The sequence below is a fragment of the Aquila chrysaetos genome, chromosome 2 (assembly GCF_900496995.4).
Source record: "Aquila chrysaetos chrysaetos chromosome 2, bAquChr1.4, whole genome shotgun sequence".
Classification (NCBI taxonomy): domain Eukaryota; kingdom Metazoa; phylum Chordata; class Aves; order Accipitriformes; family Accipitridae; genus Aquila; species Aquila chrysaetos.
Window position 1 is genome coordinate 70328808 of NC_044005.1, and position 26321 is coordinate 70355128.

Sequence of the window (26321 nt, forward strand, 5' to 3'; positions counted from 1 at the left end):
TTGTGCTGTAGCCAAGATGACCTTTAAGGAAACCCAGGGTTTGTTTCTGTGGTTTAAAGAGGGCATTTGTTTACAGGGCTTCTGTTTTGCTTCCGACACTGCATGCATTTACAATGTTGCTCGCATCAAGTGCCTCTGCACAACCGCATCTTAGTGGAAGTGTTGAAGAGTGATGGGCCAAGTGAATATGTAATTATCATTATCAGTTATGGTCATCACCTAGAGCAGGACTTGGTGATCGTTCGATTCCTGCCACTAGCTCCCAGGCAGCAACACTTGGGCTGGCCCCTCCGGTTCTTCACCCACTCTTCCATGCTCAGCCCAACCTCTTGTCCAAGCCTCCTCCAAAGGGTCTTGGTGTCTCAACGTGCCCTCGTTCCCATTCATGTGCTTTGTCATCGCCTCAGCCCCAGGTGCTGAATGAGGAGCAGGGAGAAGGGAAAAGCAGTGACGGCTCCTGCTGATTGTAGTAGGATTTTGCCCAAGAAAGGCAGGGTAAATATTTCCACTGAGAAGTTTTACAGTCTCATCTTCATACTGTCTGTATTAAGAACTTCATGTGTGAGTCCAGAGTACAACTGATTTCTCCCTCTCTCTCTTATACTCACTGTTCTATCATCCCTCAAATTCATGATTAACTGCAGAAAAGAAAAAAAGTAAAAGCAGTTTCACTGCTGTACAAGACACCTAACCCAACCTCAGGCCTCTTCTCTCAAGGGCTTTCCAGACCGTCTGGCTTTACACTGAACACCCTTTATTTTGGGTTTAATAAAGCTTCATGGCAGGTCCAGACTGAACCTTAGACTTTGGCCTTGCAATGAGGTAATGGCTGGTTATCGAGGAGCCAAACTGAGCATTTGGTGCAGGAATATGAAAAAAGAAAAGAACACGGGCAGAGTATTTTATCTTCAAGAGCAGATAGGGAAGGAATAGGAGAGAGGGAAAAATACCAACTTGGCAGTATTCTTCTGTTTTGGTTTTGGCTTTCTGTGTTTGGTTTTCAGTTGTTTTTTTTTTCATCTGTGATTAGTGTTCAGTCGAGCATGGAAATCACAGCAGTAAATAGACTTTGGATGGGTGTTGATTTCCTGAATCAAGGCTAAATTAAGCATTCATACACGGAAAGCGTCTCTTGCAGTCTGGAAGCTGGGGGGGCTGCCCGGCATGTGCTGGGCATGCAGCCCCTCGGCACCAGGGAGACCCAGCGGGAAGCACCACGGACGACCGCTGCCTTCCTCTTCTGGCACAACCCGACTGCGCTGTGAAGCCGTCCTGGCAGACATCACGTCTTCTCTGTTAGCGCCGTGCCTACCGCAACATCGCAGTTTGGGATGGCAGCACTGTGGGCGCCACTGCAATGCGAACGGCTGTGTGTGACAATGGATAATATTAATTACAAGTGCTTTCTAGAGCAAGAGCCAGAGGCAGGGCTGGTGGCAGCCTTGTGCCTGCCCTGATGTGGGCTGTGTTGGACTTGAAGCCTGTCTGAAGTGTCTTAGTCTCAGCATTGAGCCTTGCTCTTGCAGAGGCCCAAGTTAAGTATCAAAAATATGGTTACACTGAAGAGCTATTGGGTATTTAAAGGCATTAAGGGAATAGATAAGTATTTGAATCATTTCCCAGGCTCTCCTTGATCACTATGCCTGACTTTATGAGGTATCTGAGCAAAGAAAGGCTAACTGGCTGCCAACAGGGCACTGCCTACCAGCAAGCTTGTGTTATTTCCCTGTTGATTATACTGCACATCAAAATGTGTGTTATCACCACAAACACAGTGCTTTTTGCTACCTTGTTAAAAAAACCCAAAACACATTTTACTGAGCAGGAGCAATGTCATATAGGAATTCTTTCTCTTGGTGTTGTTTTTAACTTTTGTTTACTCAGTGTCCTAAATAATCATAGAGAGTAGGAAGAAGTGTGGCTGCAAACAAGGTATAAACTCATAGAGTGATTTCAGATTGAAAAGGATTGCATTAAAATACTGTATATAAGACAGGCAGGGTTTGTAGAGCAGTGTAGCATGACTTACTAGGTCAACTGAAAGAACCAGAAGTAACAAACCACCTCCTTAAAAACAGCACTCTGTAAGATAATTTGCTTATTAGACCTTATCATACTCCACAACTACTCAACTGAAGAGGATGAAGGTGAGCAGAACACCGCAGAGCCGTTGCTACAATATTTCCACGTAACGAAGCTACCACTTCCTCTGGCCATACCAGAAGATGATGCATTTGTGGGGTGAGAGAAGGGCCATGTGCTGGTCATGTCTGCAGGATGCTGAATTGCATGTTAGGAATGACACATCTGCCAGGGACATAAGCAATGTCTCTTCCCAGGGCAAGGAGCCAGTCAAAAGAAAGGACACGTGGCAAGGAAAAGACATCTGTGATTTTGCCATGGATTTGCCTCTCTTTGATGAGTTACGATGGTCTGAGAATCCAGTGGAAGGAATCCACTGGCTGGTGAACGGTCACATCTTGTGGCCAGATCAGTAGGGACTGAGCACGTTTCCTGGCCTGGCAGGCAGGGACCGGCTCGTGAGGAGCTGAGCCCGTGCCACCAAAGGCAGAGGGCTCTCTGACCTGCTGTCCTCCTCCACACCTCTCCTCTGGCCCTGGCAGCAGACTCGGCCGCCTGACAGGTCTTTCCCTGGGCTGATTCAAGTCCCTGATTTGGAAGAAAATAGTCCAATTGCTGCTGCTGCTGTTGGTTTTGGCTGGGTTAATTTTCTATGGGTCAGTGAGCTAAACAGTCTTACAGGAGGTCCCACTGCAAGCTCAGCCTGCTCCTCCATGCAACCTCATTCTTTGCTGAGGGTCATTCCCTGTGTAATTCAGGGAGGAGGCTGAGGGCTCTTCTTGCCTGCTCAATGAGCACACCTGTGTTATGAAGCCCTGCGTACAAGAGAAAAAAGTCTTCAGCACTTCTCAGCCCTGCTGCTGGATGCGGTTGTGACAGCATGTCTGCGTTTCATCGGCAGGTGCAGAGTGGGCCTTTGTGGGTTTTCCTGTTTTGGGAAATACCTGGGAGAAGGGGAACTGAATGCCAACAGGGTGAGAATTTCCTTGGCCTCCTATGATTCCTTATAGTATATAAACAACTAAAAGGGAGCCAGGAAAGGGAGCAAGATGGGCTTGTGTCATTTGAGTGAAAAATCTTACTGAAGTCTCTGTGCTCCTGAGAAACATGCCAGTGCTGATTAACTGGAATTTCTCCCCAAGTGAATCTTCCTGGCAAACACCCTTCAGCTGGGACAGACACCACCAAGACACGAATAGTAGTGAGCAAATGTTTGCTGGCATTCTTTTAAAGCATGAAGTGCATGGCTGTGTGTCTGAATGTGACATGGAGGTGTTTGTAAGCATCTAGGAGTCATCTAAAAGTGCTGGGTTAGCCATGTTACAGCTTCACTGCTGGGGGCAACAGTCACTTAAATGGGAATTGGTGGTGCTGAGGAGTCTGCTCCTGCTCCACAGGGCTTGCTTCAGGGTGCCTGTACCCAGCACAGCTGCCGATGGACGGCGCAGGCGCAACAGGCTAGAACCGTGCATGTGGAAGGGGGACGGTGTCACCGTCAGCATGCTCTGCGGTAATTCGGTGAGGCTGGCTTATCAAAGCCGTAGTAAAATCTGTATCAGGGCCAGTTGCAGTAATCAGCTTGTCTCATGGGCTTTGTGATTACCCTTTCCCTACCGAAGCTGAGTTGGTGCTTCTTTCTTCTTGTATTGGGTTTGCGTGGCAAGGTTTTGGGGGGGGGGGGGGGTTACAGGGGTGGCTTCTGTGAGAAGCTGCTGGAACCTTCCCCCATGTCCAACGGAGCCAATGCCAGCCGGCTCCAAGACGGACCCGCCGCCGGCCAAGGCCGAGCCCACCAGTGACGGTGGTAGTGCCTCTGGGAGAACAGATTTAGAGAGGGGGAAAAAAACCCTGCACAGCAGGAACTTCGGCCAGAGAGAGGAGTGAGAAGATGTGAGAGCACCAGCCCTGCAGACCCCCAGGTCAGTGCAGAAGGAGGGGGAGGAGGTGCTCCAGGCGCCGGAGCAGAGATTCCCCTGCAGCCCGTGGGGAAGACCATGGTGAGGCAGGCTGTCCCCCTGCAGCCCAGGGAGGTCCACAGGGGAGCAGATCTCCACCTGCAGCCCGGGGAGGACCCCATGCCGGAGCAGGGGGATGCCCGAAGGAGGCTGTGACCCTGTGGGAAGCCCGTGCTGGAGCAGGTTCCTGGCAGGACCTGCGGATCTGTGGAGAGAGGAGCCCATGCTGGAGCAGGTTTGTTGGCAGGACAGTGACAATGTGTGATGAACTGACCCCAAGCCCCATTCGCCGTCCCCCTGTGCTGCTGGGAGGGAGGAGGTAGAGCAAATTGGGAGTGGAATAGGGAGGAGGTAGAGCGATCAAGAGTGAATTTGAGCCCGGGAAGAAGGGAGGGTGGGGGTAAGGTGTTTTAAGATTTGGTTTTATTTCTCCTTACCCTACTCTGATTTGATTGGTAATAAATTAAATTAATTTCCCCAAGTCGAGTCTGTTTTGCCAGTGAAGGTACTTACTGAGTGATCTCTGCCTGTCCTTATCCTGACCCATGAACGTCTCATTATATTTTCTCTCCTCTGTCCAGCTGAGGAGGGGAGTGATAAAGTGGCTTTGGTGGGCACCTGGCACCCAACCAGGGTCAACCCACCACACTCCTTCAGCAGAGGCAAACATAATGCTGTTGTCATGGTTTAAGCCCAGCCAGCAACTAAGCACCATACAGCTGCTTGCTTATTCCCCCCACCCAGTGGGATGGGGGAGAGAATCAAAGAAAAAAAGTAAAACTCATGTATTGAGATAATGACAGTTTAATAGGACAGAAAAGGAAGAAAATAATAATAATGATAACAACAACAATATGGTAATAATAATAAAGGAATTAAAATGTACAAAACAAGTGATGCATAGTGCAATTGCTCACTGCTTGCCGACCGATGCCCAGTCAGTCTCTGAGCAGTGGCCCCCAGCCAGCCCTCCCCCCAGTTTAAATACTGGGTATGACATCATATGGTATGGAATGCCCCTTTGGCCAGTTTGGACCAGCTGTCCTGGCTGTGTCCCCTCCCAACTTCTTGTGCCCCTCCAGCCTTCTTGTTGGCTGGGCATGAGAAGCTGAAAAATCCTTCACTTAGTATAAACACTACTTAGCAACAACTGAAAACATCGGTGTGTCATCAACGTTATTCTCACACCTAACTCAAAAACATAGCACTATACCAGCTACTAGAAAGAAAATTAACTCTGTCCCAGCCGAAACCAGGGCAGCTGTGTTCAAAAGCCCTGAAGATGCGTGGGAGTCTGCATGCTGCTGCAGGGGTGGATGGTAGCTTGCAAATGTGCGCTGCTTTCTCAGAACAACATTTCTGCTGTCTTGTTAGGCTTACGGCGTACTCAGATCTTGGATGTGGTCTTGAGGAAGATGCTACTGTAGCTAAATACATGCATGCAGCAGGCCCTGCTGTGCACGGCACTGCGCAAATACGGGTGTGGATCTACCAAGCGATTGGGGTGCCTCTTAAATGCCATAGAATTGCTAATCAGGTTCAAAATCTAGGTGCTAAAAATCTTTGCAAACCTTCATGGAGGCCACTATGGTCCTTGGAAAATTCACTTCTGCTGGGCAAGTCCCAGCCTTGTCTGCAGAGCTGCTCCTTCCTTCCCCGCGGTCTGTCTCGCTGACAGCGCCCAGGCTGGAGATACGCTCTAGATACGCACGTCAGCGTGAGCCCTGTGAGACCCGCCGCCACACACCGAGAGCTCAGGGTGACCGCTGACCCACTGGGACGGTTCCTCAGCAGTTCCTGCTCACCTGCCCTGCTGCGTTGTGCTTGGTGTGCGCGTCTCTGTAGGCACCTCAGCGCACCAGAAGAGGGAAAGGGCTGTGTGAGGACACGCTGTGGGGAGCTTTTGAATAAGCTGAGGAGGTCCTGGTCATTAATGAGCAGCAGTCTACGGTGAAATTTTGATATAGGCTTTCTAGTAATAGAGGAGTATGCATTTATTATGGGATGTTTTCTGCTTATTTACTCTTTGTGAATTCTCTGGTTGCTAATTTTAAAACTGCTGTGGAAAACTATTAACATCATCAATGAATTGTATGCATGAGAATGGTGATGGGCTCTTGAGAGTTTAATGTAGCTTGTCTTGTTGATAAGAAATGAGAAACCCACAAGGAAGAGCTCATTGCTTGCGGTTTCTTCTTCTCAGTCCCCTGTTCTTGGGGCCAAATTTGTTCATAAAGCCCTAAAATTTATGATGGGATGGCTCAGCTTTTAAAAACGTATGCAAATGTTTTATCCAAGCTCTGGATTAGCTGGGCAGTGTCACCACAGCAGCGCACGCCAAGGGGAAGATAATTCAGTGTTTCAAAAGAGGCCTTACATGGTTATTCACTGACTCTTCCCCCGGCCCCCTCGTGAAGAATCATGGACAGAAAAGTATAACATAAGCTCAGAAATGTTTTGCATGCTACCTTATAGTGCTAATTAAATGCAGATGATATAAAAGAACAGTAATTTACATATCTAAGTCTCATTCTCCTACAGGCCCTGCAATTCCTGTTGGGGTGGATGTGCAAGTTGAAAGCTTGGACAGTATTTCGGAGGTTGACATGGTACGTAATCCTCTTTTAAGCCTCAATTATTCCTAGTCATAAAAAGTCCGTCCCACTTGAAACCTATGGATTTCAAATTATTGGTCAGATGAAAGTAATGGCAGCATTTGGCAAATTCAAAGAGGCTTGTACTCAGGACTAAAGACTTGATAAAACTGGGTGATGAAAGGCTTATCTCTGTATCTTCAGATAAAGATTAGAAGTATGAAGGAAAAAGGGATCTTAAATGGGAGAATAATCGGTGCTATGAAGTATCTATCACAACCAAAATTATAAACAGCTGCGTATGAAGGTTTGAAGGTACATAGTGAAGTTCATATAAGCCACGCTTACTGCAAGGGTTTTCTTCCTTAGGGAACCATTAAGTCCATTTGTTTCAAATGCATGATTCTGGGAGGCACATTAGAAAATTAAGTTGGCAACGTAAATGAGAAGGAGCTGCTCCTGCATCTTCATCACTGGGAGTAACGTGACTGAGGCGCATGAGTGGGAACTGCCAGGGGGAGCCTGAGCTGCCTTTGCCAAAGTGGAATTTGGTGCGGGGGAATAGTCCTTCGGCCACTGATGATGCTGTTCAGGAAATTTGCACCAAGGTCAATTGTGATTTAGTATCTTTAATTTTTTATTAATTAAAAAAAAGGAAGAAATACATGCAGTTGTTAACCCTCAACAGGTTTCAAGGTGTTCCCAGCGAAAGGAGTGTTTGCATGCATTTTCCTGTTTGGGGTTTTTTTTTCCTACTATGGGAAATGGAATAAAAACACTGGAAAGAGAAGTGGAAAGGGGAATATAGAGGATAAGAGGAAGCTTCTTGCTTCCTTCCTCCTTCTGCCTGAAGACTTAAAGGAAGAGCTTTAGGTTGATCAGTTTTTACTGTGGTGCAATTACATCTTCATTAAAACAAGGGAGCTTGCCTGCCTGGATATTGAAAGAGAGGGTTTGGGGGGATGCGTGCAATGAAGTACGTGGGAGGGAGCTGTCAGTGCAGGAGATGGCTGTCGCAAGGAGACTTGAGGCTCCAATATATGAAGATAATGTCAGAGCAGCAAAGAGACCTGATTAGTGCAAGTAAATAAGTGGCAATGCTTATTGTCAGGAGCATCTGATTTCAACAAAAATCTTGCCCGTCAGAAAGCTTTGAGGTCAGTTCTCTCCCCTTGCTGTTGATAGCTCCGCAGTTCTATTTTCCCAGCACAGGACAAGTGCTTTCCACAGCAGTTGCTGACTTGTATTTGGAGTAGAAGAATGGTCTCCTAGGTCAGTCTGGGTTACGCTGGTTTGTTTTTCCAGCAGTTTTTCGCAGCACGGGTGTTTGCGAGAGGAGGGCGGGCAGTAAGCTGTCTGCACGGCCAGGCTGTGCCTGCAGCAGGGTGCCCTCCTCGTCTCCCCGCTGCAGGCAGGGCAGAGCTGCAGGCAGGGCTTGTTTCAAACCACTCTGAAGGGTTAGTGGCCCTAGAAATCAGGTACCCTCGGCTGGGCAGTCTTTACCTATCATTGCTTGAGCAGGCACCCGGTGCCCCAAAGAGGCACCAGACCGAAGCACCACCAGCCGCAACCCACTTGTACCAGCAAGACAGTGTGCGTTAATGGCAGCAGCCAGGGGCTGTTTAAAGCATGTGGTTTTAAAACTGGTGCCTGGCCGGTCGGCACGGGTGAGCTGCTGCTGTGTGCACTGGCAGGGCATGCTCTTGAGGCTGCCTGGAGCGTGGCACAAACATGAAAAGTGCTGCCAGAAGTGAGGCACTTGTGTGTGTGCATTTGCTATGCCTCCAGCAGGTACTATCGTTCTCTCAGTTTGTTGTAAAACTTCTTTCCTAAGGGATTTTCCTACTCATGAGTGCTGAAATAAACTCCTTTTCTCGGCTTGTAAATAGCATGTGTGCTGGTCAGAAAGGAACAAGCTGTCAGTGATTGCAAACCATCTCGTTTGACTCACGCTACGAGAAAAGATCCATAAGTTGGATTGTATACTTAGAAGCTGTCATCAGCTGCCACTTTGGCTTCACGTTTGCAGCTCTGTTTGGTGCCCTGTGTGTTGGCCGTTGGAGGCCTGTTAGGAGAGAGAAGGGAGCTGGAGGTGAGAGAGGAGAGGGCTCCTGCCCGGTGGGACAGGGAAAGAGGCGGCCTGGAAAGTGGTGTGGCCCTTCCCGCGCTGTCCCTGCAGGCAGGCTCTCCCCTCCTCTATAGCGGCTCTCAGTCGTGCCGAGGGTGCCTGGCTGATGCCACGTTGGTCCCTGTCCCCCTGTGCTCTGACGATGGAGCTGTACAGAGGTATTTCGCAGCCGCAGCCTGGAAGTGTTTCTTTGGGATTATTGCTGTAAGGGGAAGGTGGCCGGTGGCCAGTAGGGAACAGGAGCTGGGAGCATCCCTGGGGGGAGCGGGGATGGAGGCTGGGACCAGTCTGCCAAGGTGGAGACCTGCAGGTGGGTGAGCAGAAGTGTCCCTCTGGCAAGTCTCTGCCATGATCAGGGAGGGAGGTGTCCGGCCAGCTCTGCCCCACGCAGGGCAGCAAGGTGAGGGCTGGCACTAGAGACTTCTTTGACAACTTAATGAAAAACCTACTGGTAACGCGAGACTGTTGCCAGGCAGCCCTTTGAAACGGTGAGTCAGGTTAACTGACGGTTTGTCGTCAGCAAAGCAAAATGAGGTGGTGGTTTTAGAAAACAGTTACCGCGTAGTTAGGAGGAGGTCCCAGCCTGTGTTGCTGCCTGCCCAGGCTTGGCAGCTGCAGCTCCCATAACCACTCACTTAATTGGGAATATAAAGAGAACAACTGTATTTCATCTCTCAGCATGAGAGAGTAGATTCAGCTCTGAAAGCAGCAGCTGCCAGGTTGGGATCAACAAACAGATGTTTTCCTTTGTGTGACTGAAGCTCCTGCTCCCTCACGGAGCTTAAAAGAGAGCTTTATTTATACACTTGTATGGTAGGAAAAACAGTTCCGTCACTTTATTGCTGTTTGCAACAATTTAGTTCTTTGGGGGATAAATTTCTTAGTGTTTAGCCTGACCACTAAGCTAATTTTGAAAGTTTTTCCTCTTGAACATGCTACAGATACCAGAGTCCTTCGAGATAATTTTGCCGGGATTGAAGAATCATTTCTGCAGGGCGGTGCTCCTCTTGGGGCATATTTATATCCCTTTGGGGTCTGAATGTTAGTGGGTACTGTAATACATTGATTGGCTGTTTATGTTTTGTTTTGGCCGAAATTATTTTGTCAGGAAAATCTATTCACACAGAGCATTGGTCCAGGAAAGAAACAGGAGTTCAGAGGGGAGGGATTTCATCTACCTGGTAGGAGCGAGTTTTCTTTCTGGTGTTTCCTCGGTGTAGAGAGCAACACTGACAGACCTCTCTCTGGTTCTCTTCCTTTTTTGTGAAGGACTTCACTATGACTCTGTACTTAAGGCACTACTGGAAGGATGAGCGTCTCTCATTTCCCAGCACCACCAACAAGAGCATGACCTTCGACGGCAGGCTGGTAAAGAAGATCTGGGTCCCCGATGTCTTCTTCGTGCATTCCAAAAGGTCCTTCATTCACGATACCACCACGGACAACATCATGCTGCGAGTGTTCCCCGACGGTCATGTCCTCTACAGCATGAGGTAACCGTGCAGCCTCACTGCTCCTGAGCATCCCCTGGGGCTTCACTGGCAATTTTGCTCCCGGCATGGCTTTGGTGACCACCAGGACTGCTACTGCCAACCCTACTACTCCCACGGCTGATGCAGAGCCCTGTTTCCAGCACGTCCAGTACAAAATGCTTTGCAGGAAGCTGCGAGAAACCATGCTGTGGGCAATAACAGGATAATCTCCTCCCAGGGGAAGCATTCCCCTAACTCTTTGCAGTCGGAGGAGGGCTTAGTCGAGCGGGGATGTTCGTCCCAGGGTCAGTGTGTGATTAAACTGGAAGCTGCTGGTATACCAGATGGTGACCTCTATAATTATCCTATTTTGCTTCCTGTTTGTCTAGAAAAACTTTTTTTTTTTTTGGTGGTGTTACCATGTTGATGTAAAGGTTTAAGTTTATTGAAGCTGAAATGGCAGTATTAAAGACGCCCTATAGTCCCTAGCAGACTTGTTGGCTGGAAGAATCCTGAGATATGTCTGTCATGACCTGAAGGGTTACCCGGCCTGCGGGTGTACACAGATTGTGACCATGGGTTTGCAGGATTCTGTAATACACAAGGACAGAGACGTTTAATCCTCTAAACTTCTCGACCTTATTACAGATTACCAAAAATACTACAAAAATCACCATGAGCAAGTAAACTACCACAAAATCACTGCTAGCAAGTATATGTATGATTAATAAAGTGAATATATGTATAGATCATGCTATTACAAATTACTATCAGTGATCCATAATATAGTATCAATCAATTGTGTAGCAACAGACAATAACAGCAATAACTAACGAGGTATATACTGTTAGAGGTTACTACAAACTTACCATTAGTGGAGCATCTCATCAACAATATAACAGCAGGTATACTTATGTTAGATTGCTTGTATGGGTGTATAATACTGGTATCAAGTGATACCATCATCAAGTAAACCAAATCATCCCATGGGTGGGAGGACAAACCAAAACAACCGCAGAAGTGGGCCCAGACAGGGACCAATGAGACAACAGACAGAGTCTCACTTCAGAGATGCTCTGCGTCCCAGGGCCTGGAGTCAGCCGGGCATCCCCAGTGAGAGTCCAAGAGCTGTTAGAGAGCTCATGCAGTGAATTCAACCTGTTTAGGAATGGAAAAGTATGTGCAGCATGGGAAGTTCTCAGAGAAAGATGCTCCGTTTTGGATAAAAATTATGTCTTCCTTATATGACAGAGACATAAGAAGGTGTAGGACACTACCACTTTGAGCAGCCAATAGGTGCTCTTAATTTCTATTTTACATCTGTGACAGCCAATAGATGATGACGTTTTCTGTTCTTTCAGACCAATTTTTATTTTCCAGACTGTTTTCCACCTTGTCAGACAATCAATTGCCTTTACAATCCCCCCCTTTTTTTTTTTTGCACTTATCGATGGTATCTCAGGATGTCTCCAGTTTCTAGGTACCCTGTCTGCACGCCAAAGAGGCCAGCTGCACTTCTCAAAGATGTGTCTGGTTCCTAGGCTGGCAGGCCTTTCTCTGTCAATATTTTTCAGCAGACATTTTCTTTTGCTCAGTAATTTCCCCCTTCTAACAAGGCCACCTTTATGGCTGCTCACATCAGCATCCCAGCAGATTTTATTTCCTTCAGAAGAATGCAAAAAGAGATGCAGAGAAAAATACACTGCTGGAGGAGAAAAGCTCGAGAGCCCAGACAAAAGGACATTTCCCCAGGACAGAAAACATGCTCTCAGTGTACAGTTACCTTTGAATGCTTTGTAGCCAAGGATTTCTGTTCTAGGATCTTTCTGGAACTTACTCACTTCAGCTATGGTAAAATAATTCTCAAAAACTAGGAAAGGTTTTCTATAAAGTTTGATTCAGGAGGCTATTTCTCTTTGAAGAATGAGCATAGTGGGGGATATTGTCCTAAGTAGGATAATATCCCACCGAACCAGGGGGCAATAAAGTTCACTAGTTTCACAGTCTAAATATAATTCTACTGAATTTATTTTAAAAAAACCCTGGACAAATTATTAAAACCACAAAGAAATGTGTGTGTGTGTGTAAGAAAGAGAGTATGCACTATATGGCCACTTCATTTTGCCTGGTCCTAATGATGAAAATCCCATCTTGACCAAACACTTAGGAACACTTTCCCTGTTCTGAACCCATTTAATAAATCCATTTATTGCATGAAAGGTCTGATTAGCCCCACCTTAACTAAGCACCTAAAGACACTGTGTATTTTATTAGAACCGGATGAGGATGAAGGTGCCACGCAGCAGGAGAGACAAGAAGGAGAAAGAAAAATGAAGAAGGAGGTTAGGCATAAGCTTGGGTCAGCAGCGAGGGGAGAAGAGCAGGAGGAGGGTAGGGACCTTCTTGACAGGTGTTGCTTGGCGTAACTGAATATCTGTTTCCATTGCTCATACCCTGCAGTTCTCATGCTCTGAAGCCGGCAGCACGCCACTTGTTAGTAGTGCTCAACAACGAAAATGAAGGAGCAAGTGTTTTTAATGGCAAACATTGCCTCTGTTCAGATCTGCTCATTTGCCTACATGCAGAGTATTTACTTTCAAAATTTTCTGTGAGCTGTCGAGGAGGTGATGTGACTTTCTAATGTTACCTCCAAGAGAGAAGGATGTGAGTTAACCACAGCTGACAGCACAGGAGTTAAATGGATGATTTGATACGTAAAATCCACAGAGAACGAGCATCTGCATGGCATTTGGTCCTGGTGGTGTTTAGGACACTCAGAACGTGATCCAGCTGACCAAGCATGGGTGTCCAGTGACACTGGAAATACCCTCAGGTGTCTTGAGATGTCTGCATGGGGTTGGCACTGGGCTGAGGGATATTTCATTCCTCATTTGGGCCTTGGGCTTTCAAGATCACCTGAACACTGCACTCTAATTGAGGAATATCTTATTGATGAGCTGAGTTTCTGTGCTGTCCCTGACTAACAAATTGTTCATGACCACAGGTTGTGCCACGGTTTAGGTGACCCGGAGGAAAGAAAATAGCACATTGTAGTGAGACTTGAGTTATAAAATGCCTAAGTGCTACACACAACTAGGGGAGGTCACTGCTATAGTGTAGCTTCTGGAGCATATCCCCCAAAAGCTTCTCTAAGTTTTGCTCATATGGCAAAATTTTGCTCTAGTTTTATAGTCAAAATGAACAGCCTGTGCTTTTCAGGGGTGATGAGTGCATAGGTCAGTGTAGGATTTGGATCACAATCCCTTGAACAAAAGAAAAGTTCTTTATCAACATCTGCAATGAATCTAGATAATGAGGCATAAATCGGCCTCTGAAACGATGACTCACAGCTGATTTGCTCCTACTAAATCAGGAGCTCCACTGCAAATCTGTCCACAAGAGAAAGTTCACTGACCCACTGGAAAACTTGTTATGCAATGTTGTGCACAACTGGACTCGTTTAAAAATGGGAGCTGTGATCGCTGGAGCTCTTTAGCTAAGACACGAACTTAACATAGGTAAATCTCACCTGTTGAAAAACAGCTGCACCCATTTTTATACCCTCTGCCCCAGAAATACACCCCCCAGATTAAAAGAGTTTGATCAAGGACTGAAATAAACTGGGTTTGCCTTAATAATATATATACAGGAGGAATTTTGTGGCTTGCAATAAAGATGGTCATGTCCCTCAGGCTTGTGTCATTTTTGGGGTGACTATGGAGGGAACTGAGCTATGGGGAAAACGAGGAAACCTTAATCAAATTGGACATAAGAGAACCTTTGAATGTAAATGGTGAGGTTATTTTATGTTGTTGCCTTGTAGGGGAATAGTCGGATATAAAACACAGTGGAAGTATCCGTGCTGACATTATTATTACTGTAATGTACAATATAGTGCTTTAGTTCCTTGATAAATATTGAAATGACAGCTTCCTTTGGAGTTTCTGTGTATAATCCATCTCGCTTGGACTTGGAGAATTGGTAGGCATTTTCCTGGGGATTTAATGCTAACATTATGCATAATTGCTGGCTCTAAAGCTGCAGAATGATTTATTTGTGATAATGGTGTCCCTTCATTGCTCCCCATAGAAACCAACCTTTCTCTTTTTTTGACTTCTAGGATCACAGTGACAGCAATGTGCAACATGGACTTCAGCCGCTTCCCCCTGGACTCTCAGACGTGTTCTCTGGAGCTGGAAAGCTGTATGTTGTATCTGTGTTTCTAGGTAGACGTGCTCCATGGCTGGCTGCACACACATAGACTGGACACATTTCAGAATACAGTCTATTTTACAGACGGAAAAAATAGTTCATCAGAGTTACTAAGAGTCTTTCTATTGACTTACTATGTTGTATATCTAGCCCTTATGGTGCATTACAGGGGAATTTGCAAGGAAAGCATCCTTGTATGAATTTTAGTGGATGGCACTTTCAAAAAAAACACCAACAGAAGTGTTCAACATATACTGGTTCTCAGCAGCTTGCTGATGAGAAATCTGGGGGGGAGAAGTTTTGCTCTGTTCATTGCTTCTGACTGGAAGGTGGTGCTTTCAAGTGTCACAATAAAAAGTTGATTGTAATGATCATTGATTTTATCTAAATTTCATCACTAATGTGGTTTATGTATGATATAATCCTGAATCTGCCAACACTGTGACCTGGGCTCAGTTTCTTTGGGAAGGAGTTGTTCTGTGGAGAAAGTGATGTGAACAGTAAGATTTTCGTGGCTGTTCTGTGAACTTTGTCCAGACTAATATCCAGTTGTTTTGAGGTCCTCCCAGCTATTTAACTGAAATTTTCCTCTACAAATAACACAATCACAAAATCGCAGGGTAATTTATGTTGCTCTTGAGCTCAGCTGCTCCAATACCCTGCTCAGAGCAGGGAGAACTTTATAGTGGGTTGCTCAGGGCTGTGTCCAGTTGGGTTTTGAACATCTCCAAGGTAATGGAGGCTCCACAACTTTTCTGTGTAACCTGTTCAAATGTTTGACAGCCCTCATCCTGAAAAAATTTCCTTTTACCTGCTTGGAAAAAATCCTTTGTGGTAACTTGCATCCCTTGCCTCTTGTCCTTTTGCTCTGCATCTTGGAGAAGAGTCTGAGAAAAGCCTGCTGCCACCTTCTCTATGACCCCCAGCAGGGCAGCAGTTGGACCCCACCACAGACTGCTCTTCTTCCAGCCGAACAAACCCAGCTCCCCCAGCCTCTTGTCTTACGCCATGTGCTCCAGCCCCCTGACCATCTTGATAACCCCTTTTTCATTCCCCATTCCTGCTGCTTAGTGGACTATTTTTTTTTTCATTTACAGCCTTCAAATATTTCTAGACTTTTGCTTCAAATCACACCTGTCACTTTTGCTTTTATCATTCTAAGATAGTTTGAGGAGTCTGTGTTTCCTCCTTCCTCTAAGGAAGGACTATTTCCTGAGTTATTCTTATCAGTTAGCAATACTTTGTCTATGATTTTTGATATGTGATGCTCAGAAAAGTACCATTCTAGCTGTCATTTCATCAGTGTGGAGATGTGTTTCCCTGAATCAGGATGACCTGGATTTTTGTTGTTGTTGTTGTTGTCATGGTATATCATATGGCAAGATCTTTTTAACTCGCTGGTGTTAGCAAACTTATTTGTGGCATTACTTCATGCCAAAGATGCCTTTGTGTTTGTTAATTTTGACTGGATCTATTAACGTTTGTTTCCCCTCCAAGCTAAAGTCACATCACATCATGTTTCTTCTTTCCCTAAGATGCTTACACTGATGAAGATCTGATGCTGTATTGGAAAAATGGGAATGAATCTCTGAAAACTGATGAAAAGATTTCTTTGTCTCAGTTTTTGATACAAAAATTCCACACTACATCAAGACTGGCTTTCTACAGTAGCACGGGTATTGGCCTTTTCTGATTTAATGCTATTGCTAAACCTAATGCTGTGTTAACTACATTAATGTGACGTTATATGTCACTGAAATGTAGTCTCCACGGTCTGGACAATACATGTTTGGAAAGATCAGTTTCTCTTTTCACCACCCTTCAGAAATACAAGATAAAAAAAAAAGATCTTGTCTCTCTATGCCTACCATCCAGGCTGTTCTCACTGATTCTGGCTTTCCTCCTCTCTCAAAGGTTGGTACAACCGCCTCTATATAAACTTCACTTTACGCCGACACATCTTCTTCTTCTTGCTCCAAACCTACTTCCCCGCCACCCTCATGGTCATGTTGTCCTGGGTGTCCTTCTGGATCGATCGCCGAGCAGTTCCTGCCAGAGTCTCGTTGGGTGAGAACAACTGCAGCAAGCCATGACTGCGTGAAAATCTTTGAATGTGAAAGTTTGGGCAGGAAAGGGAACTGTTCGTTTTGATGGTTAAATATACTGGGCAAGCAAATGTTTGTTTTATCTGATGATTAATATAATGTAAAACTTGCAGTTTGTCTTAAGTCCTTCATTGCTAAGCAGTCCTCCTGATCTACACTTAGCTCAGGACAGAAAGGGCTGTGGTTTTAAAAATGAAGGTGGGCAGAGAAGAGAGGTTTCAGTATTTATAAGTCAACGAATCAAGATTTTTCCCTGTTGTCCAGTCCTGCAGTTCTGAGACACACATTGCCATTGGTGAGGGTAGAGTTTCTCCGGAGTTTAGACACCTACAGGGAGTTAAAGGCTTCTGTTACAATTTTCCTGAATGCCTTTCATGAGCAGGATCCTGCCACGTCCCAGCTGCCACAGCAGGTGTCCCAGCCCAGGTATGTGTCTTCCCAACCAGCCGGTGTTTCTCTCCAGGCTGCCTGGAGGTCGCCAACGCGGCGCATCTTCACAAAGCTGGGAAAGAAAGGCAGCGAGGGATCTAACCCTATCAGCTCCTGCAGACTTAGGTGTCCCTCCATCTGGGGACACTCAGGGCATCTCTGTGACATCAGGCCTCAGACTACAGCTGGGCAGTGAAGGCAACGTGGCTTTCCTCTCACACCTGCGGTGCTGAGGATGAGAGGCCACCAGCCCTGCGGCGAGGTGGAGTTGGGTTTCTCCTCTCCCAAGGATGCCTGGCACTGAGCATCCAATGTTTCTGGGGTAGGGAGCTCTCTCATTTGAAGGAGTGGGAAAGGGACGAAGGAGCTGCTTGAAAATCCAGCGCCTCTCTGGACAACTAAAACCCATCAGGAGGAGCTTTGTCTGCGTCAGGACTGGAGGAAATTCTTTCAGCTGAGCATAAAAAGAGACAATTTGTTTATCACTCCATGCATGGGTTAGAGGAAGGCAAAAATGTAATAGGAAAAATCTCTGAATGTTAATATGTAAGGCTTCCAATACTAAAAGTATAAAAACAGTGTTTTAGCCCATGAGTTTGTCTCACTGAGAGAGCTATGCACTGCAGCAAACGTATGTGAAAAGGCAGTTGAGAGTCTGCTCCACTGAAAGAAATGTGTTCAGTGGATATTATTTAAAGAAAAATTAGATCCTGATGAAAAGTGAACAACAGTAGCTGTGTTTACCGTGGTCACTGTTTTGAAATGGCTGAAGTAGCTATAAATGCTTTTTGGCTCTGTTTTCTCTATTTAAGTGGCTTTGGGAACTTGTAAATATTTTTCTCTCCGTGACGATCCAAAATATATACTATTTTGCAGGACTTCATCTATAGCTGTCTAAATATATATTCACATACACATGTGTATATATATACACACATTCACACACACATATATGTATATAAACATACATACATGCATGTTTATGAACACATACACATGCATATATCTCTATATATAATACAACAGTTGTTGTTCAAAACTTTTTGATTCCCACAGCTTGAACCGTGGACAAATAGTCCTTGAGGTAAAAAAGTAATGCTTTTCTTTTGCATGGTTTCATGCAAAACATTTTAGCATTATTGCACATCCTTTTTCAGATCAGTGATCCTCTTTAGCTGTGACCAAAAGTCAATACCAGGTTGCTTCCTGGCAGTGCCTGTAACACAGAGTGGTACAGCTTGGAAACAGGAGTCCTTGTCACCACTGGTCTTAGCAGAACTGACTATAAGAACTGTGTTAAAACCCTAAAGGTTAGGGAGGGAGTTAAATGCTGCTGCTCCAAAACGACGGCTGCTCCGCAAAACTAAACCCACCACACGCACAGAAGTGCAGGCAGTGGAACAGTTCTGCATTGGCAGGAGAGATACTCATCACAATTTTATTTCACATCTAACATCTTTTACAGCATCAATTATGTATTATGTATTATATCAATTATGTAGAGCATAATTTCTGTTTTTCTTGAGACAAAAGCCTTATGGACTGTATCAGTCAATAACATTTATTTCTCTTGGTTCTTTCCAGGCATAACCACCGTGCTGACCATGTCCACGATCATCACTGGGGTGAACGCCTCTATGCCTCGTGTTTCCTACATCAAAGCAGTGGACATTTACCTGTGGGTCAGTTTTGTGTTTGTCTTCCTCTCGGTGCTGGAATACGCGGCAGTGAATTACCTGACTACGGTGCAAGAGCGGAAGGAGAGGAAACTGCGGGAGAGGGTGAGAAAAAATTTTGGCTTGTTCATCCATTTATTCCTTTTTTTCTTACAGCTGATCTGGTCTTTATATTGACTGGTTTGTGTCTATAAAAGGGAAAACACTGACATCCATGTGTGTATAATTGGATCTGTTTAGACTGCTCCACCTCAGGCTGAATTGCTAACACCAGAAAAACAAGAGTTGATCTCATGGGTCTTCACAGAAACATCAGAGAAGAGGAGAGTGTGATCTGAACTGGGGAAGACTGCAACCTGGAACTGTGTGGGGGTGACAAAAGGGGAAGGTATCAAATCTGATACTTCACTGCAGCAGCCACATTTTCTATATTTTTAAGCTAAAGGTGTTACTCGGACCAAATTAATTTCCTCCCTCTACGGTCAGCTTTACGCTGGAAACTGGATTCAATGGATGTAATAGTGGAGTTGTTCCCTGTTACCAAACACAAAAACAAGTCAGCCAAGTTTATGCTTGCACTTTTTAATGTGCTATGAAGAGTCTTATCCTGCATCCTTGGAGTTTTTCAACACCTGACCAGATACAGCCCTGAGCAGCCTGGCCCTGCTGTGAGCAGGAGATAGGACTAGAGACCTCTGGAGGTCCTCTCCAGCATGAATTATCCTACAGACCTGTGAGCCCTTCTTCTTTGTCATTAAACAAAACACCATCACCTTTTGAACACTAAGGCTTGGGACCAAATTTTTTCAGTCCCCACGTACTCAGAACATCGCCATATTTTACAGCTTCTCTCTTCCCATTAGGAACTTCCCACATTAGTTCACAGGTAACATTGGTCACCTACTGCCTTTGACACTGGGAGAAATTTGTATCAGCCTTTCAGAAATGCCAATGCAGACATCATCTTTCATATGATTTGACCGTGACATTTCCCTCTCTGAACTACTCTGTTGGCTTTGCGTGTCCTTCTCTTCCCCTTGCACTTCTTCCTATGACTTCCTTGAAGTGTAGAATAGACCACCTATCAGCCCAGTACCTTTCCTAGTTGGCATTTCATAAAAAATACAGGTAGATACATTTTAAAAAGTGATTGGAATAAATTCAACACACTCCTGTGACAAAATTTTACCTCTCTCCAAGGCCTTCTTAACAGTAGTGTGATTCTGGAAAGCTACTTGAACAGGTCCTGAGTATCTTGATTTATTTATGTCCCCGTCCTAGTCCCCACCCAGGGCCCAGCAGTTCTCTGCAACACAAGGTAGAGATGCTCTGTGCAAGCACAGCGAGTCAAGTGTATCTTACTTGCTGCGCGTGAGCAGTGGTCTGTGGCCTTTTAGCCAGCCCTGCTCAGACTCCCCATGTCCAAAGAAGACAGTGTCTTTACAGTACACAGGAAATAACAAAAATTATCCTTGCTACGTTCGACTTGCCTAGAATAAACCTGTATTTTTTTTAAAAGGCAAAACCCCCTCTCCTTTGTCTTTAACTATACTGGAGGGATGAAATGAACTTGAGAGGGTTTGTTACTGTCTGCTAAGTTTTCAGGAACACTTTTCCACATCCATTGATGGCATAGCTTGTTATTTATGTCACGAATCTGCCCTTTATTGAGTCTTGTGCATTGAATTCTATATTCGGCAAATGCCTTTTTACTACACAAGGTAAAATATTCTATCCGGTCTTCAGCATGTGACAATATTAATCCTCAGAGGTGGTAATGGGAACAGAGATAATAAGCAACATTATTTGAGGGTGTTGCAGCAAAAGGTAGGTGAGTGCTCTTGAAGAAGCAGGAGAGACATTTCTCACTGTAAATGTAGATCTTGTCAGCCAATGCTGTTCCCCTATGAAAGACCCCAAATATCCCAATATGAATATGTTAGGCTGCTCAGAGAAGAGATCTATGTTATGTCTACATTAAGAAATTAAATGTTCCTGGGACCAAGGCTGATGGGCACGGAGTATCTAAAACTAAACCTTCTTTCCCTCAAAATCAGAGTGGTTGCTGTGAGCTGTCTGTGGCAAATGGCCCGTGCTTATACCCAAACCGTACATGGGAACTTTTTGGTGCTTGTTGGCCTGGACAAAATTCAGGCCAGAGACATTTCTGACACTCTAATAGTATTGTCAGCTGAGTTCCTGTGCCCAGGGAGGCTCTTTGGCAGTGTTTAGTTTACTAGTGTATACATAAACTAAAATTGCTGCAGGCTGAAATTATGTAGCATACTTCTCCATATATGTGCCTATAAGCGTAATTTAAGACTCTGTGGAGGTGGGTTTCTAGTACGTTAGGCTCCCTTGTCCATAGAGGTGACTGTCATCACATGTACATGAAGCAATAGGAACTGTAATTTGACCTGGGGGCTAAGAATAAATCTGCAGAATTTCTTTCTCTGCTGGGTCCTGAAGCAATTAGCTTATTGCCGTTAACCGCTTTCCTTTCCACCCACCCACCATCTCCCAGACCTGTCATCAGCTGATGATAAATTGCCTGATGCAATTCTTCCCTCTGTTCTTTTGGTGGGTTTTTTTTGGGTTTTTTGTTTGTGGTTTTTTTTTCTGAGGTACACCTGCTTAGTATAAAATATGTTTTAAAACTCAACTACAAACTTCTCATGTTTTTCTGCACATAATCTGCTGATACCAAATCATTTGGTTATGACTAGAACACAGAAAACAATTCTTAAGTTGATTTTCAGGTTTTTGGTAAGCAATGTGAACTGTTGGTTAAATAATTTGAAGAAAAAACCTTGAGTGCAGAGTTTTCCAGTGGCATCCTGAATATTACATATTCAGGTATATATACATTTTTTTAAATATATATAAATATTCAGGATATATACATTTCTGTGCATATATACTTAATTATTTTAGTTGAACTTAACCTTGAAAACAAGTCCTTGGAAAATCCACACATGAAAGTTGGTGGAGGAAGGAACTGGGGGCAAAGTATTATTGGGTAAGGAAAGCAGTCTGTGGGGAATCAGAGGCTGGAACTCCTAGCAGAAAGGAGGTTTTGGAGTCCGTTTTCATGGCATACAAATATATAATCCATATTGCTGGGACAGAAAACCTGCAGATTTTAAACAGTAGAAGACAGTATTTGCTATTCAAAATTCTATCTGTATTCATTGTTTTTTTTAGACTTGTGGGATACATGCTGGTGCTGATGAAGTCAATGCAATTTTTGACATTAACTTTAACAGAGCTGGGATTTTACATTAGGCTTTTAACTGGTCCTCTCCTTGGTTTAAAATCAGATTTACAAAGAAATCATATGTATCTGTGAAACCAGAACTTGGCCCTTTTTTTTTCCCATAACATGTACTGGATAAGCCATTTCCACAGATAAAACTGCATCTTGTCCTTGAATATTTATAAACACAGAGACTGCAAAACAAGGAATCTCAAGACAGCAACTCTGAACAGAGCTAGCTAAGAAAACCTTTTAGTTAGTTTTTATGTCTGCTAAAGCATTTTTCTGATCTTTTTTGAAGCTGCTTGTCCAAGCAGTGTAGCTAAACCACGTCTCTTCCTTTTGTAACACAAGCAAAAAAAAAAGCGACTTTTTTGTTCAAAGAGAAACTTATAGTATCTCAACTAAAATTTCAAGCTCAACTGTTTACAAGCTCTCTGTTAATAGAAAGGCATCATTTCTGTTGCTAATGTGTTCTTCCAGTGTTCAGCTTTATTTCTTGTTTATGTTCCTAGTTTCCATGTACATGTGGAATACCTCATTCAAAAACTATGATGCTGGATGGAAACTACAGTGAATCTGATGCCAACAGCCTGGCAGGATATACAAGAAACCAGATGGCCCCAGAGGAAGAAAAACAAGAAAAGATGGTTGTGCACTTAGCTATGAGCAATGAATCTCATTCATCAAGGAAGAGAGGCCTGAAGGGCCATGTGGGCTTGCGCATCATCCAGAACAGTCATGCAATTGATAAATACTCAAGATTAATATTTCCAGGCACCTATATATTTTTTAATTTGATATATTGGTCTGTCTTTAGCTAAGTATGCTGGCACAGCAGTGACTGAAGCAGAAGATATTTACAAAACTCTCTTTTGTTGGTTCTTTTTCAGTCTAATCTGGATGCAAAGCCAGAAAACTGATTATTTTATTGCTTCTTTGGAGGGCAAAGGGGAGGACACATCCTCCAGCGGGCAACTCCACGCACAGGCATCATGGAGGAACCTGCTGTGCTGGTTGCTTTCCAAGCCACACCCCAGCTCCCGTTTGCTTTATGACACATGTCATTTCTCATACTTGAAAATACGTGCTCACCATTCACCCAAAAGGTGCTGTAAGTTCATTTGAGGCCAGCCGCACTGGTGGTGCCTGCTGTGCAATGGACAACCAGAGACAGTGCTCACATGGGCTGTCAGGGATTAGACAAATGCAACTTGCAAGGGGAGGTCTGGACAGCGCATCTCCTGTACGGGAACTGAATGAGGCCTTTCCTTTTCAAAAGCTCTGCTTTTGAGAAAATCCTTTTATTTTTCTTTGGCATATGAACATCATATTTGTTTCCATTGGTTTATGAAGAAGACCTCCTTTTAGGGTCCAAATTCTGCTTTCTCTGGAAAGGACCTTCACTGATACGATTAGGACAGTTGACTGGCCAGGATCAACAGGGTTGGCTACAGAGTGCAGGTGGTATGTTTGAGGCAGTAGTCATTTTTTGTTCTAGACTAGAAGTAAGGAGTGATGATGAAACAGAGCAAAGAAGCCCACAGACGCACGAGAAGATGGCTCCCAGGGTACCTGGGTAATGAAAACAGGGAGGTTTAGGCATGTGTTCTCCATATAACTTGAGCACAGCACATGATATGTAGCACTTGCCCTCTAAAATGAGAGGGGAAGCTGACGTGTAGCATGTGCAGCTAGCACGTGGTGAATAGGCAGTGTCCCTGGGACCATTACTTTCTCTCTCCAGAAGCAGAAAACTGTTAAGGGCAGCACTGGTGGCTTTCAAGTTTTTTCCTCACCTCTGTGAGGAAAGTGCAGCCCACAGAGAAACTGTTTATCCCAATGTGCCTCTCCCAATCAACACATTGTCCTTCTGTTCAGGCATTTTGGATCAAGAGGGAGAGATGTCTGCCAGAACCTCTCTCTGCAGAAACATAGGCATATCAGAGATTAAACGGCCAAGAATAATACTGTGGGATTCAATGAGATCCTGTCTGGCCTCTGGCTCCAAGGTCAATGTAAGTCCTTTGAAGCTGCTGGAGAGCATTGTAACAAGCTTCTGTGCTTGGCATTTCATTTTTCATCCCCTGATATCTCCCTTTCCTTTACTAACAACGCTGACAGCAAAACCCAAATGTGGAAACGTGATAGCAACAAGACAATGATGTCCAGGTTTGTGTGCTCCTTATTTTTAGAAAACACCATGACTTTTTGGCTGTGGTGGAGATTATGTTCATCAAAATATTTGGTTACCAAGCTGAAACTCGGGAGGGTGGGCAGAGCCTGAAGCGTGAAGACCCAGGGCTGAAGTTAGAAGCTGACTCAATTATAAGATTAAGTTATACATCTGACTGGGGTTGGGCCATGAAGATTCAGATAAATCACATGAATAAAGGAAAAGCAAACAAAAGTACTAATAAAACTGTAACTATTTGTTGGCGTGTGAAATTTTCTGCTTACCGTAGCAGTAATTCTTATGTCCTAAATCTCAAGGGATGTAGAAGCTGGCAAGAATTGTTAACTCCAGGCTGTCAGCAATACCCAGATTTTCCCTTGTGCCTCAAATATTGCTGCCTAAATTACACTGATGGTTGTACTAATTTACTGGAAACAAAGTTGATGAGAGAAACTAAAATTAACAACTGTGTTCCCCTTTCATCAGCCATGTTAATAACTGACTTGAATGGAGTTCTGTCTGGTCACAAAGTAAGAAATCACAGCCCTGAAATTGCTGGCAAGAAGAGGAGCCATGGAAGGACAGTATCTGAAAGGAAGGATTGCCCTGTATCCCAGCCTGCCACTTCTCTCCTGAGCCACCAGATCAGTGCATTTACCACACACCACTCTTCTTGGACCTGAAGTCTGGATACTTCTCACATCGACAGGTGGAGATCACTACAATAAAGACGCAAAAGATATTAAAGAAATAGCCCACTCATCTTTTGTGAGGTTAAAGCCTGGACATAACAGTGTGCGTTCTTCAGCATTAGGAGTTTTGAGTGTAAAACAGGAACCAACGCCACGGCTGGCAGCAGGACAGTGCAGCGAAGGGACCTTGGCTGGGGGAAGGCAGCAGAACTGCCCCATGAAGTCACCAGTGCGGGGAGTGAGAAACTCGGTTCCTGTGCCCCCAGTTTTGCCAGTCTTTCTGCATTACTCATGGCACGTGCCATTTAACCTCTCAGTGCCTCATCTCCTCCATCTGGAAAGTGGGGAGCAATAACTTGTACCTACCTCATGAGGTGCCGAGGGGCTTAACTTGCTTAACTAGCACGTGTGCGGAGCACGGTTATGATTTCTGAGCAAGTCACCCGGTGGGAATACAAAGGTTTTTGTCTTAGTTACCACTGAGTTCTTCAAATGTGTCCTCTGATTCAGTCCAGCTAGAAGAAAGCGTGTATCTCACCCGCCTTATAGTGATATTAAGCCAGATAACTCCCTCACATTACAATGATATTAAACCAGAGATAAACGTAGCCCAACAGCCAAAAAGTGAGCACTGTCAATGAATAAAGCCTCCTGGCATACAAAAAAAAAAGAAATCCTAGTGCTTTACTTTGCCATTTGTTTTTATTACATCTCCTGTTCCCTTAGAAGTTATGCGGCAACAAAGACAGTCCTTTAGATCCTATCGTCTTTGTACTAGCACTGCCTGTAGTTTAAATGCTAGCTAGTAATCATCTTTTGGAGATGCTACCTTACTGTTATTTTATATGCATGTGTACATAACTGAAGAGATTGGTGTCTGTTTCTACCAGGCACAATTATACAGCCTATAAAACCATCAAGGAGGGTATTTTTCCATTGAAGGAAAAAACCACCTCTATCTTAGGCACCACTTACACTTATTATTCATTAAAACAATAGATGAAAAGTATAGATGCAAATAAAACCAAGACATCTCCTTCAGGCAGTGTATGAATTGTATTTTTCTGCTTATTAGGAGGAAAGTGGCTAGGCATGAAGCTAGAACAAATATTTGAAGTGTGGTATTGAGAATGTATTCCACCTTTCATCTCCCCTGGATTACAAGACACTCAATGAGCACTGCCTAACTTCTAGTTGCAAGATCCATCCATGTTTTGAGAAATAGTGCCTGAAGCTAGGCTCTGAATACTATTGTTTGATGGATACAACCCAATTCTGTGAAGCACTGAGCATCTGAACAATTAACCTACCAAAGGACAGGATTTTCAGAAGTGCGCAAGGGATTTGGGCAAATGAAGCCCATGGATGAATACGCCTTCTCTGAATAACCTGGTCCAATTGCAAAGAGAGAAAATGTTGGCCCCGCTCATTCTGCGTCTGGCTCCATTGTACTTTTACTTCTAACCAAATCATTTCTTTGAAAGAAGGTAACTCTGTATATAGATATGTACACATATGTATAATGCATATGCAGGTAGCATATA

General features: G+C 44.5%; 1 protein-coding gene across 1 annotated transcript in view; it reads left to right on the top strand.

The window, feature by feature from the left end:
* The window catches only part of GABRR2 (gamma-aminobutyric acid type A receptor subunit rho2), a 44668-nt gene extending 19052 nt beyond the window's left edge, over positions 1-25616 (top strand). The window contains exons 3-9 of the mRNA XM_030004186.2: positions 6579-6646; positions 10029-10252; positions 14352-14434; positions 15979-16119; positions 16358-16510; positions 18562-18758; positions 22425-25616. Of these exons, the coding sequence (XP_029860046.1) occupies positions 6579-6646; positions 10029-10252; positions 14352-14434; positions 15979-16119; positions 16358-16510; positions 18562-18758; positions 22425-22733 (1175 nt within the window). The 3' untranslated portion in view covers positions 22734-25616. The remainder of the gene's footprint in view (positions 1-6578; positions 6647-10028; positions 10253-14351; positions 14435-15978; positions 16120-16357; positions 16511-18561; positions 18759-22424) is intronic.
* The last annotated feature ends 705 nt before the right edge of the window (positions 25617-26321 follow it).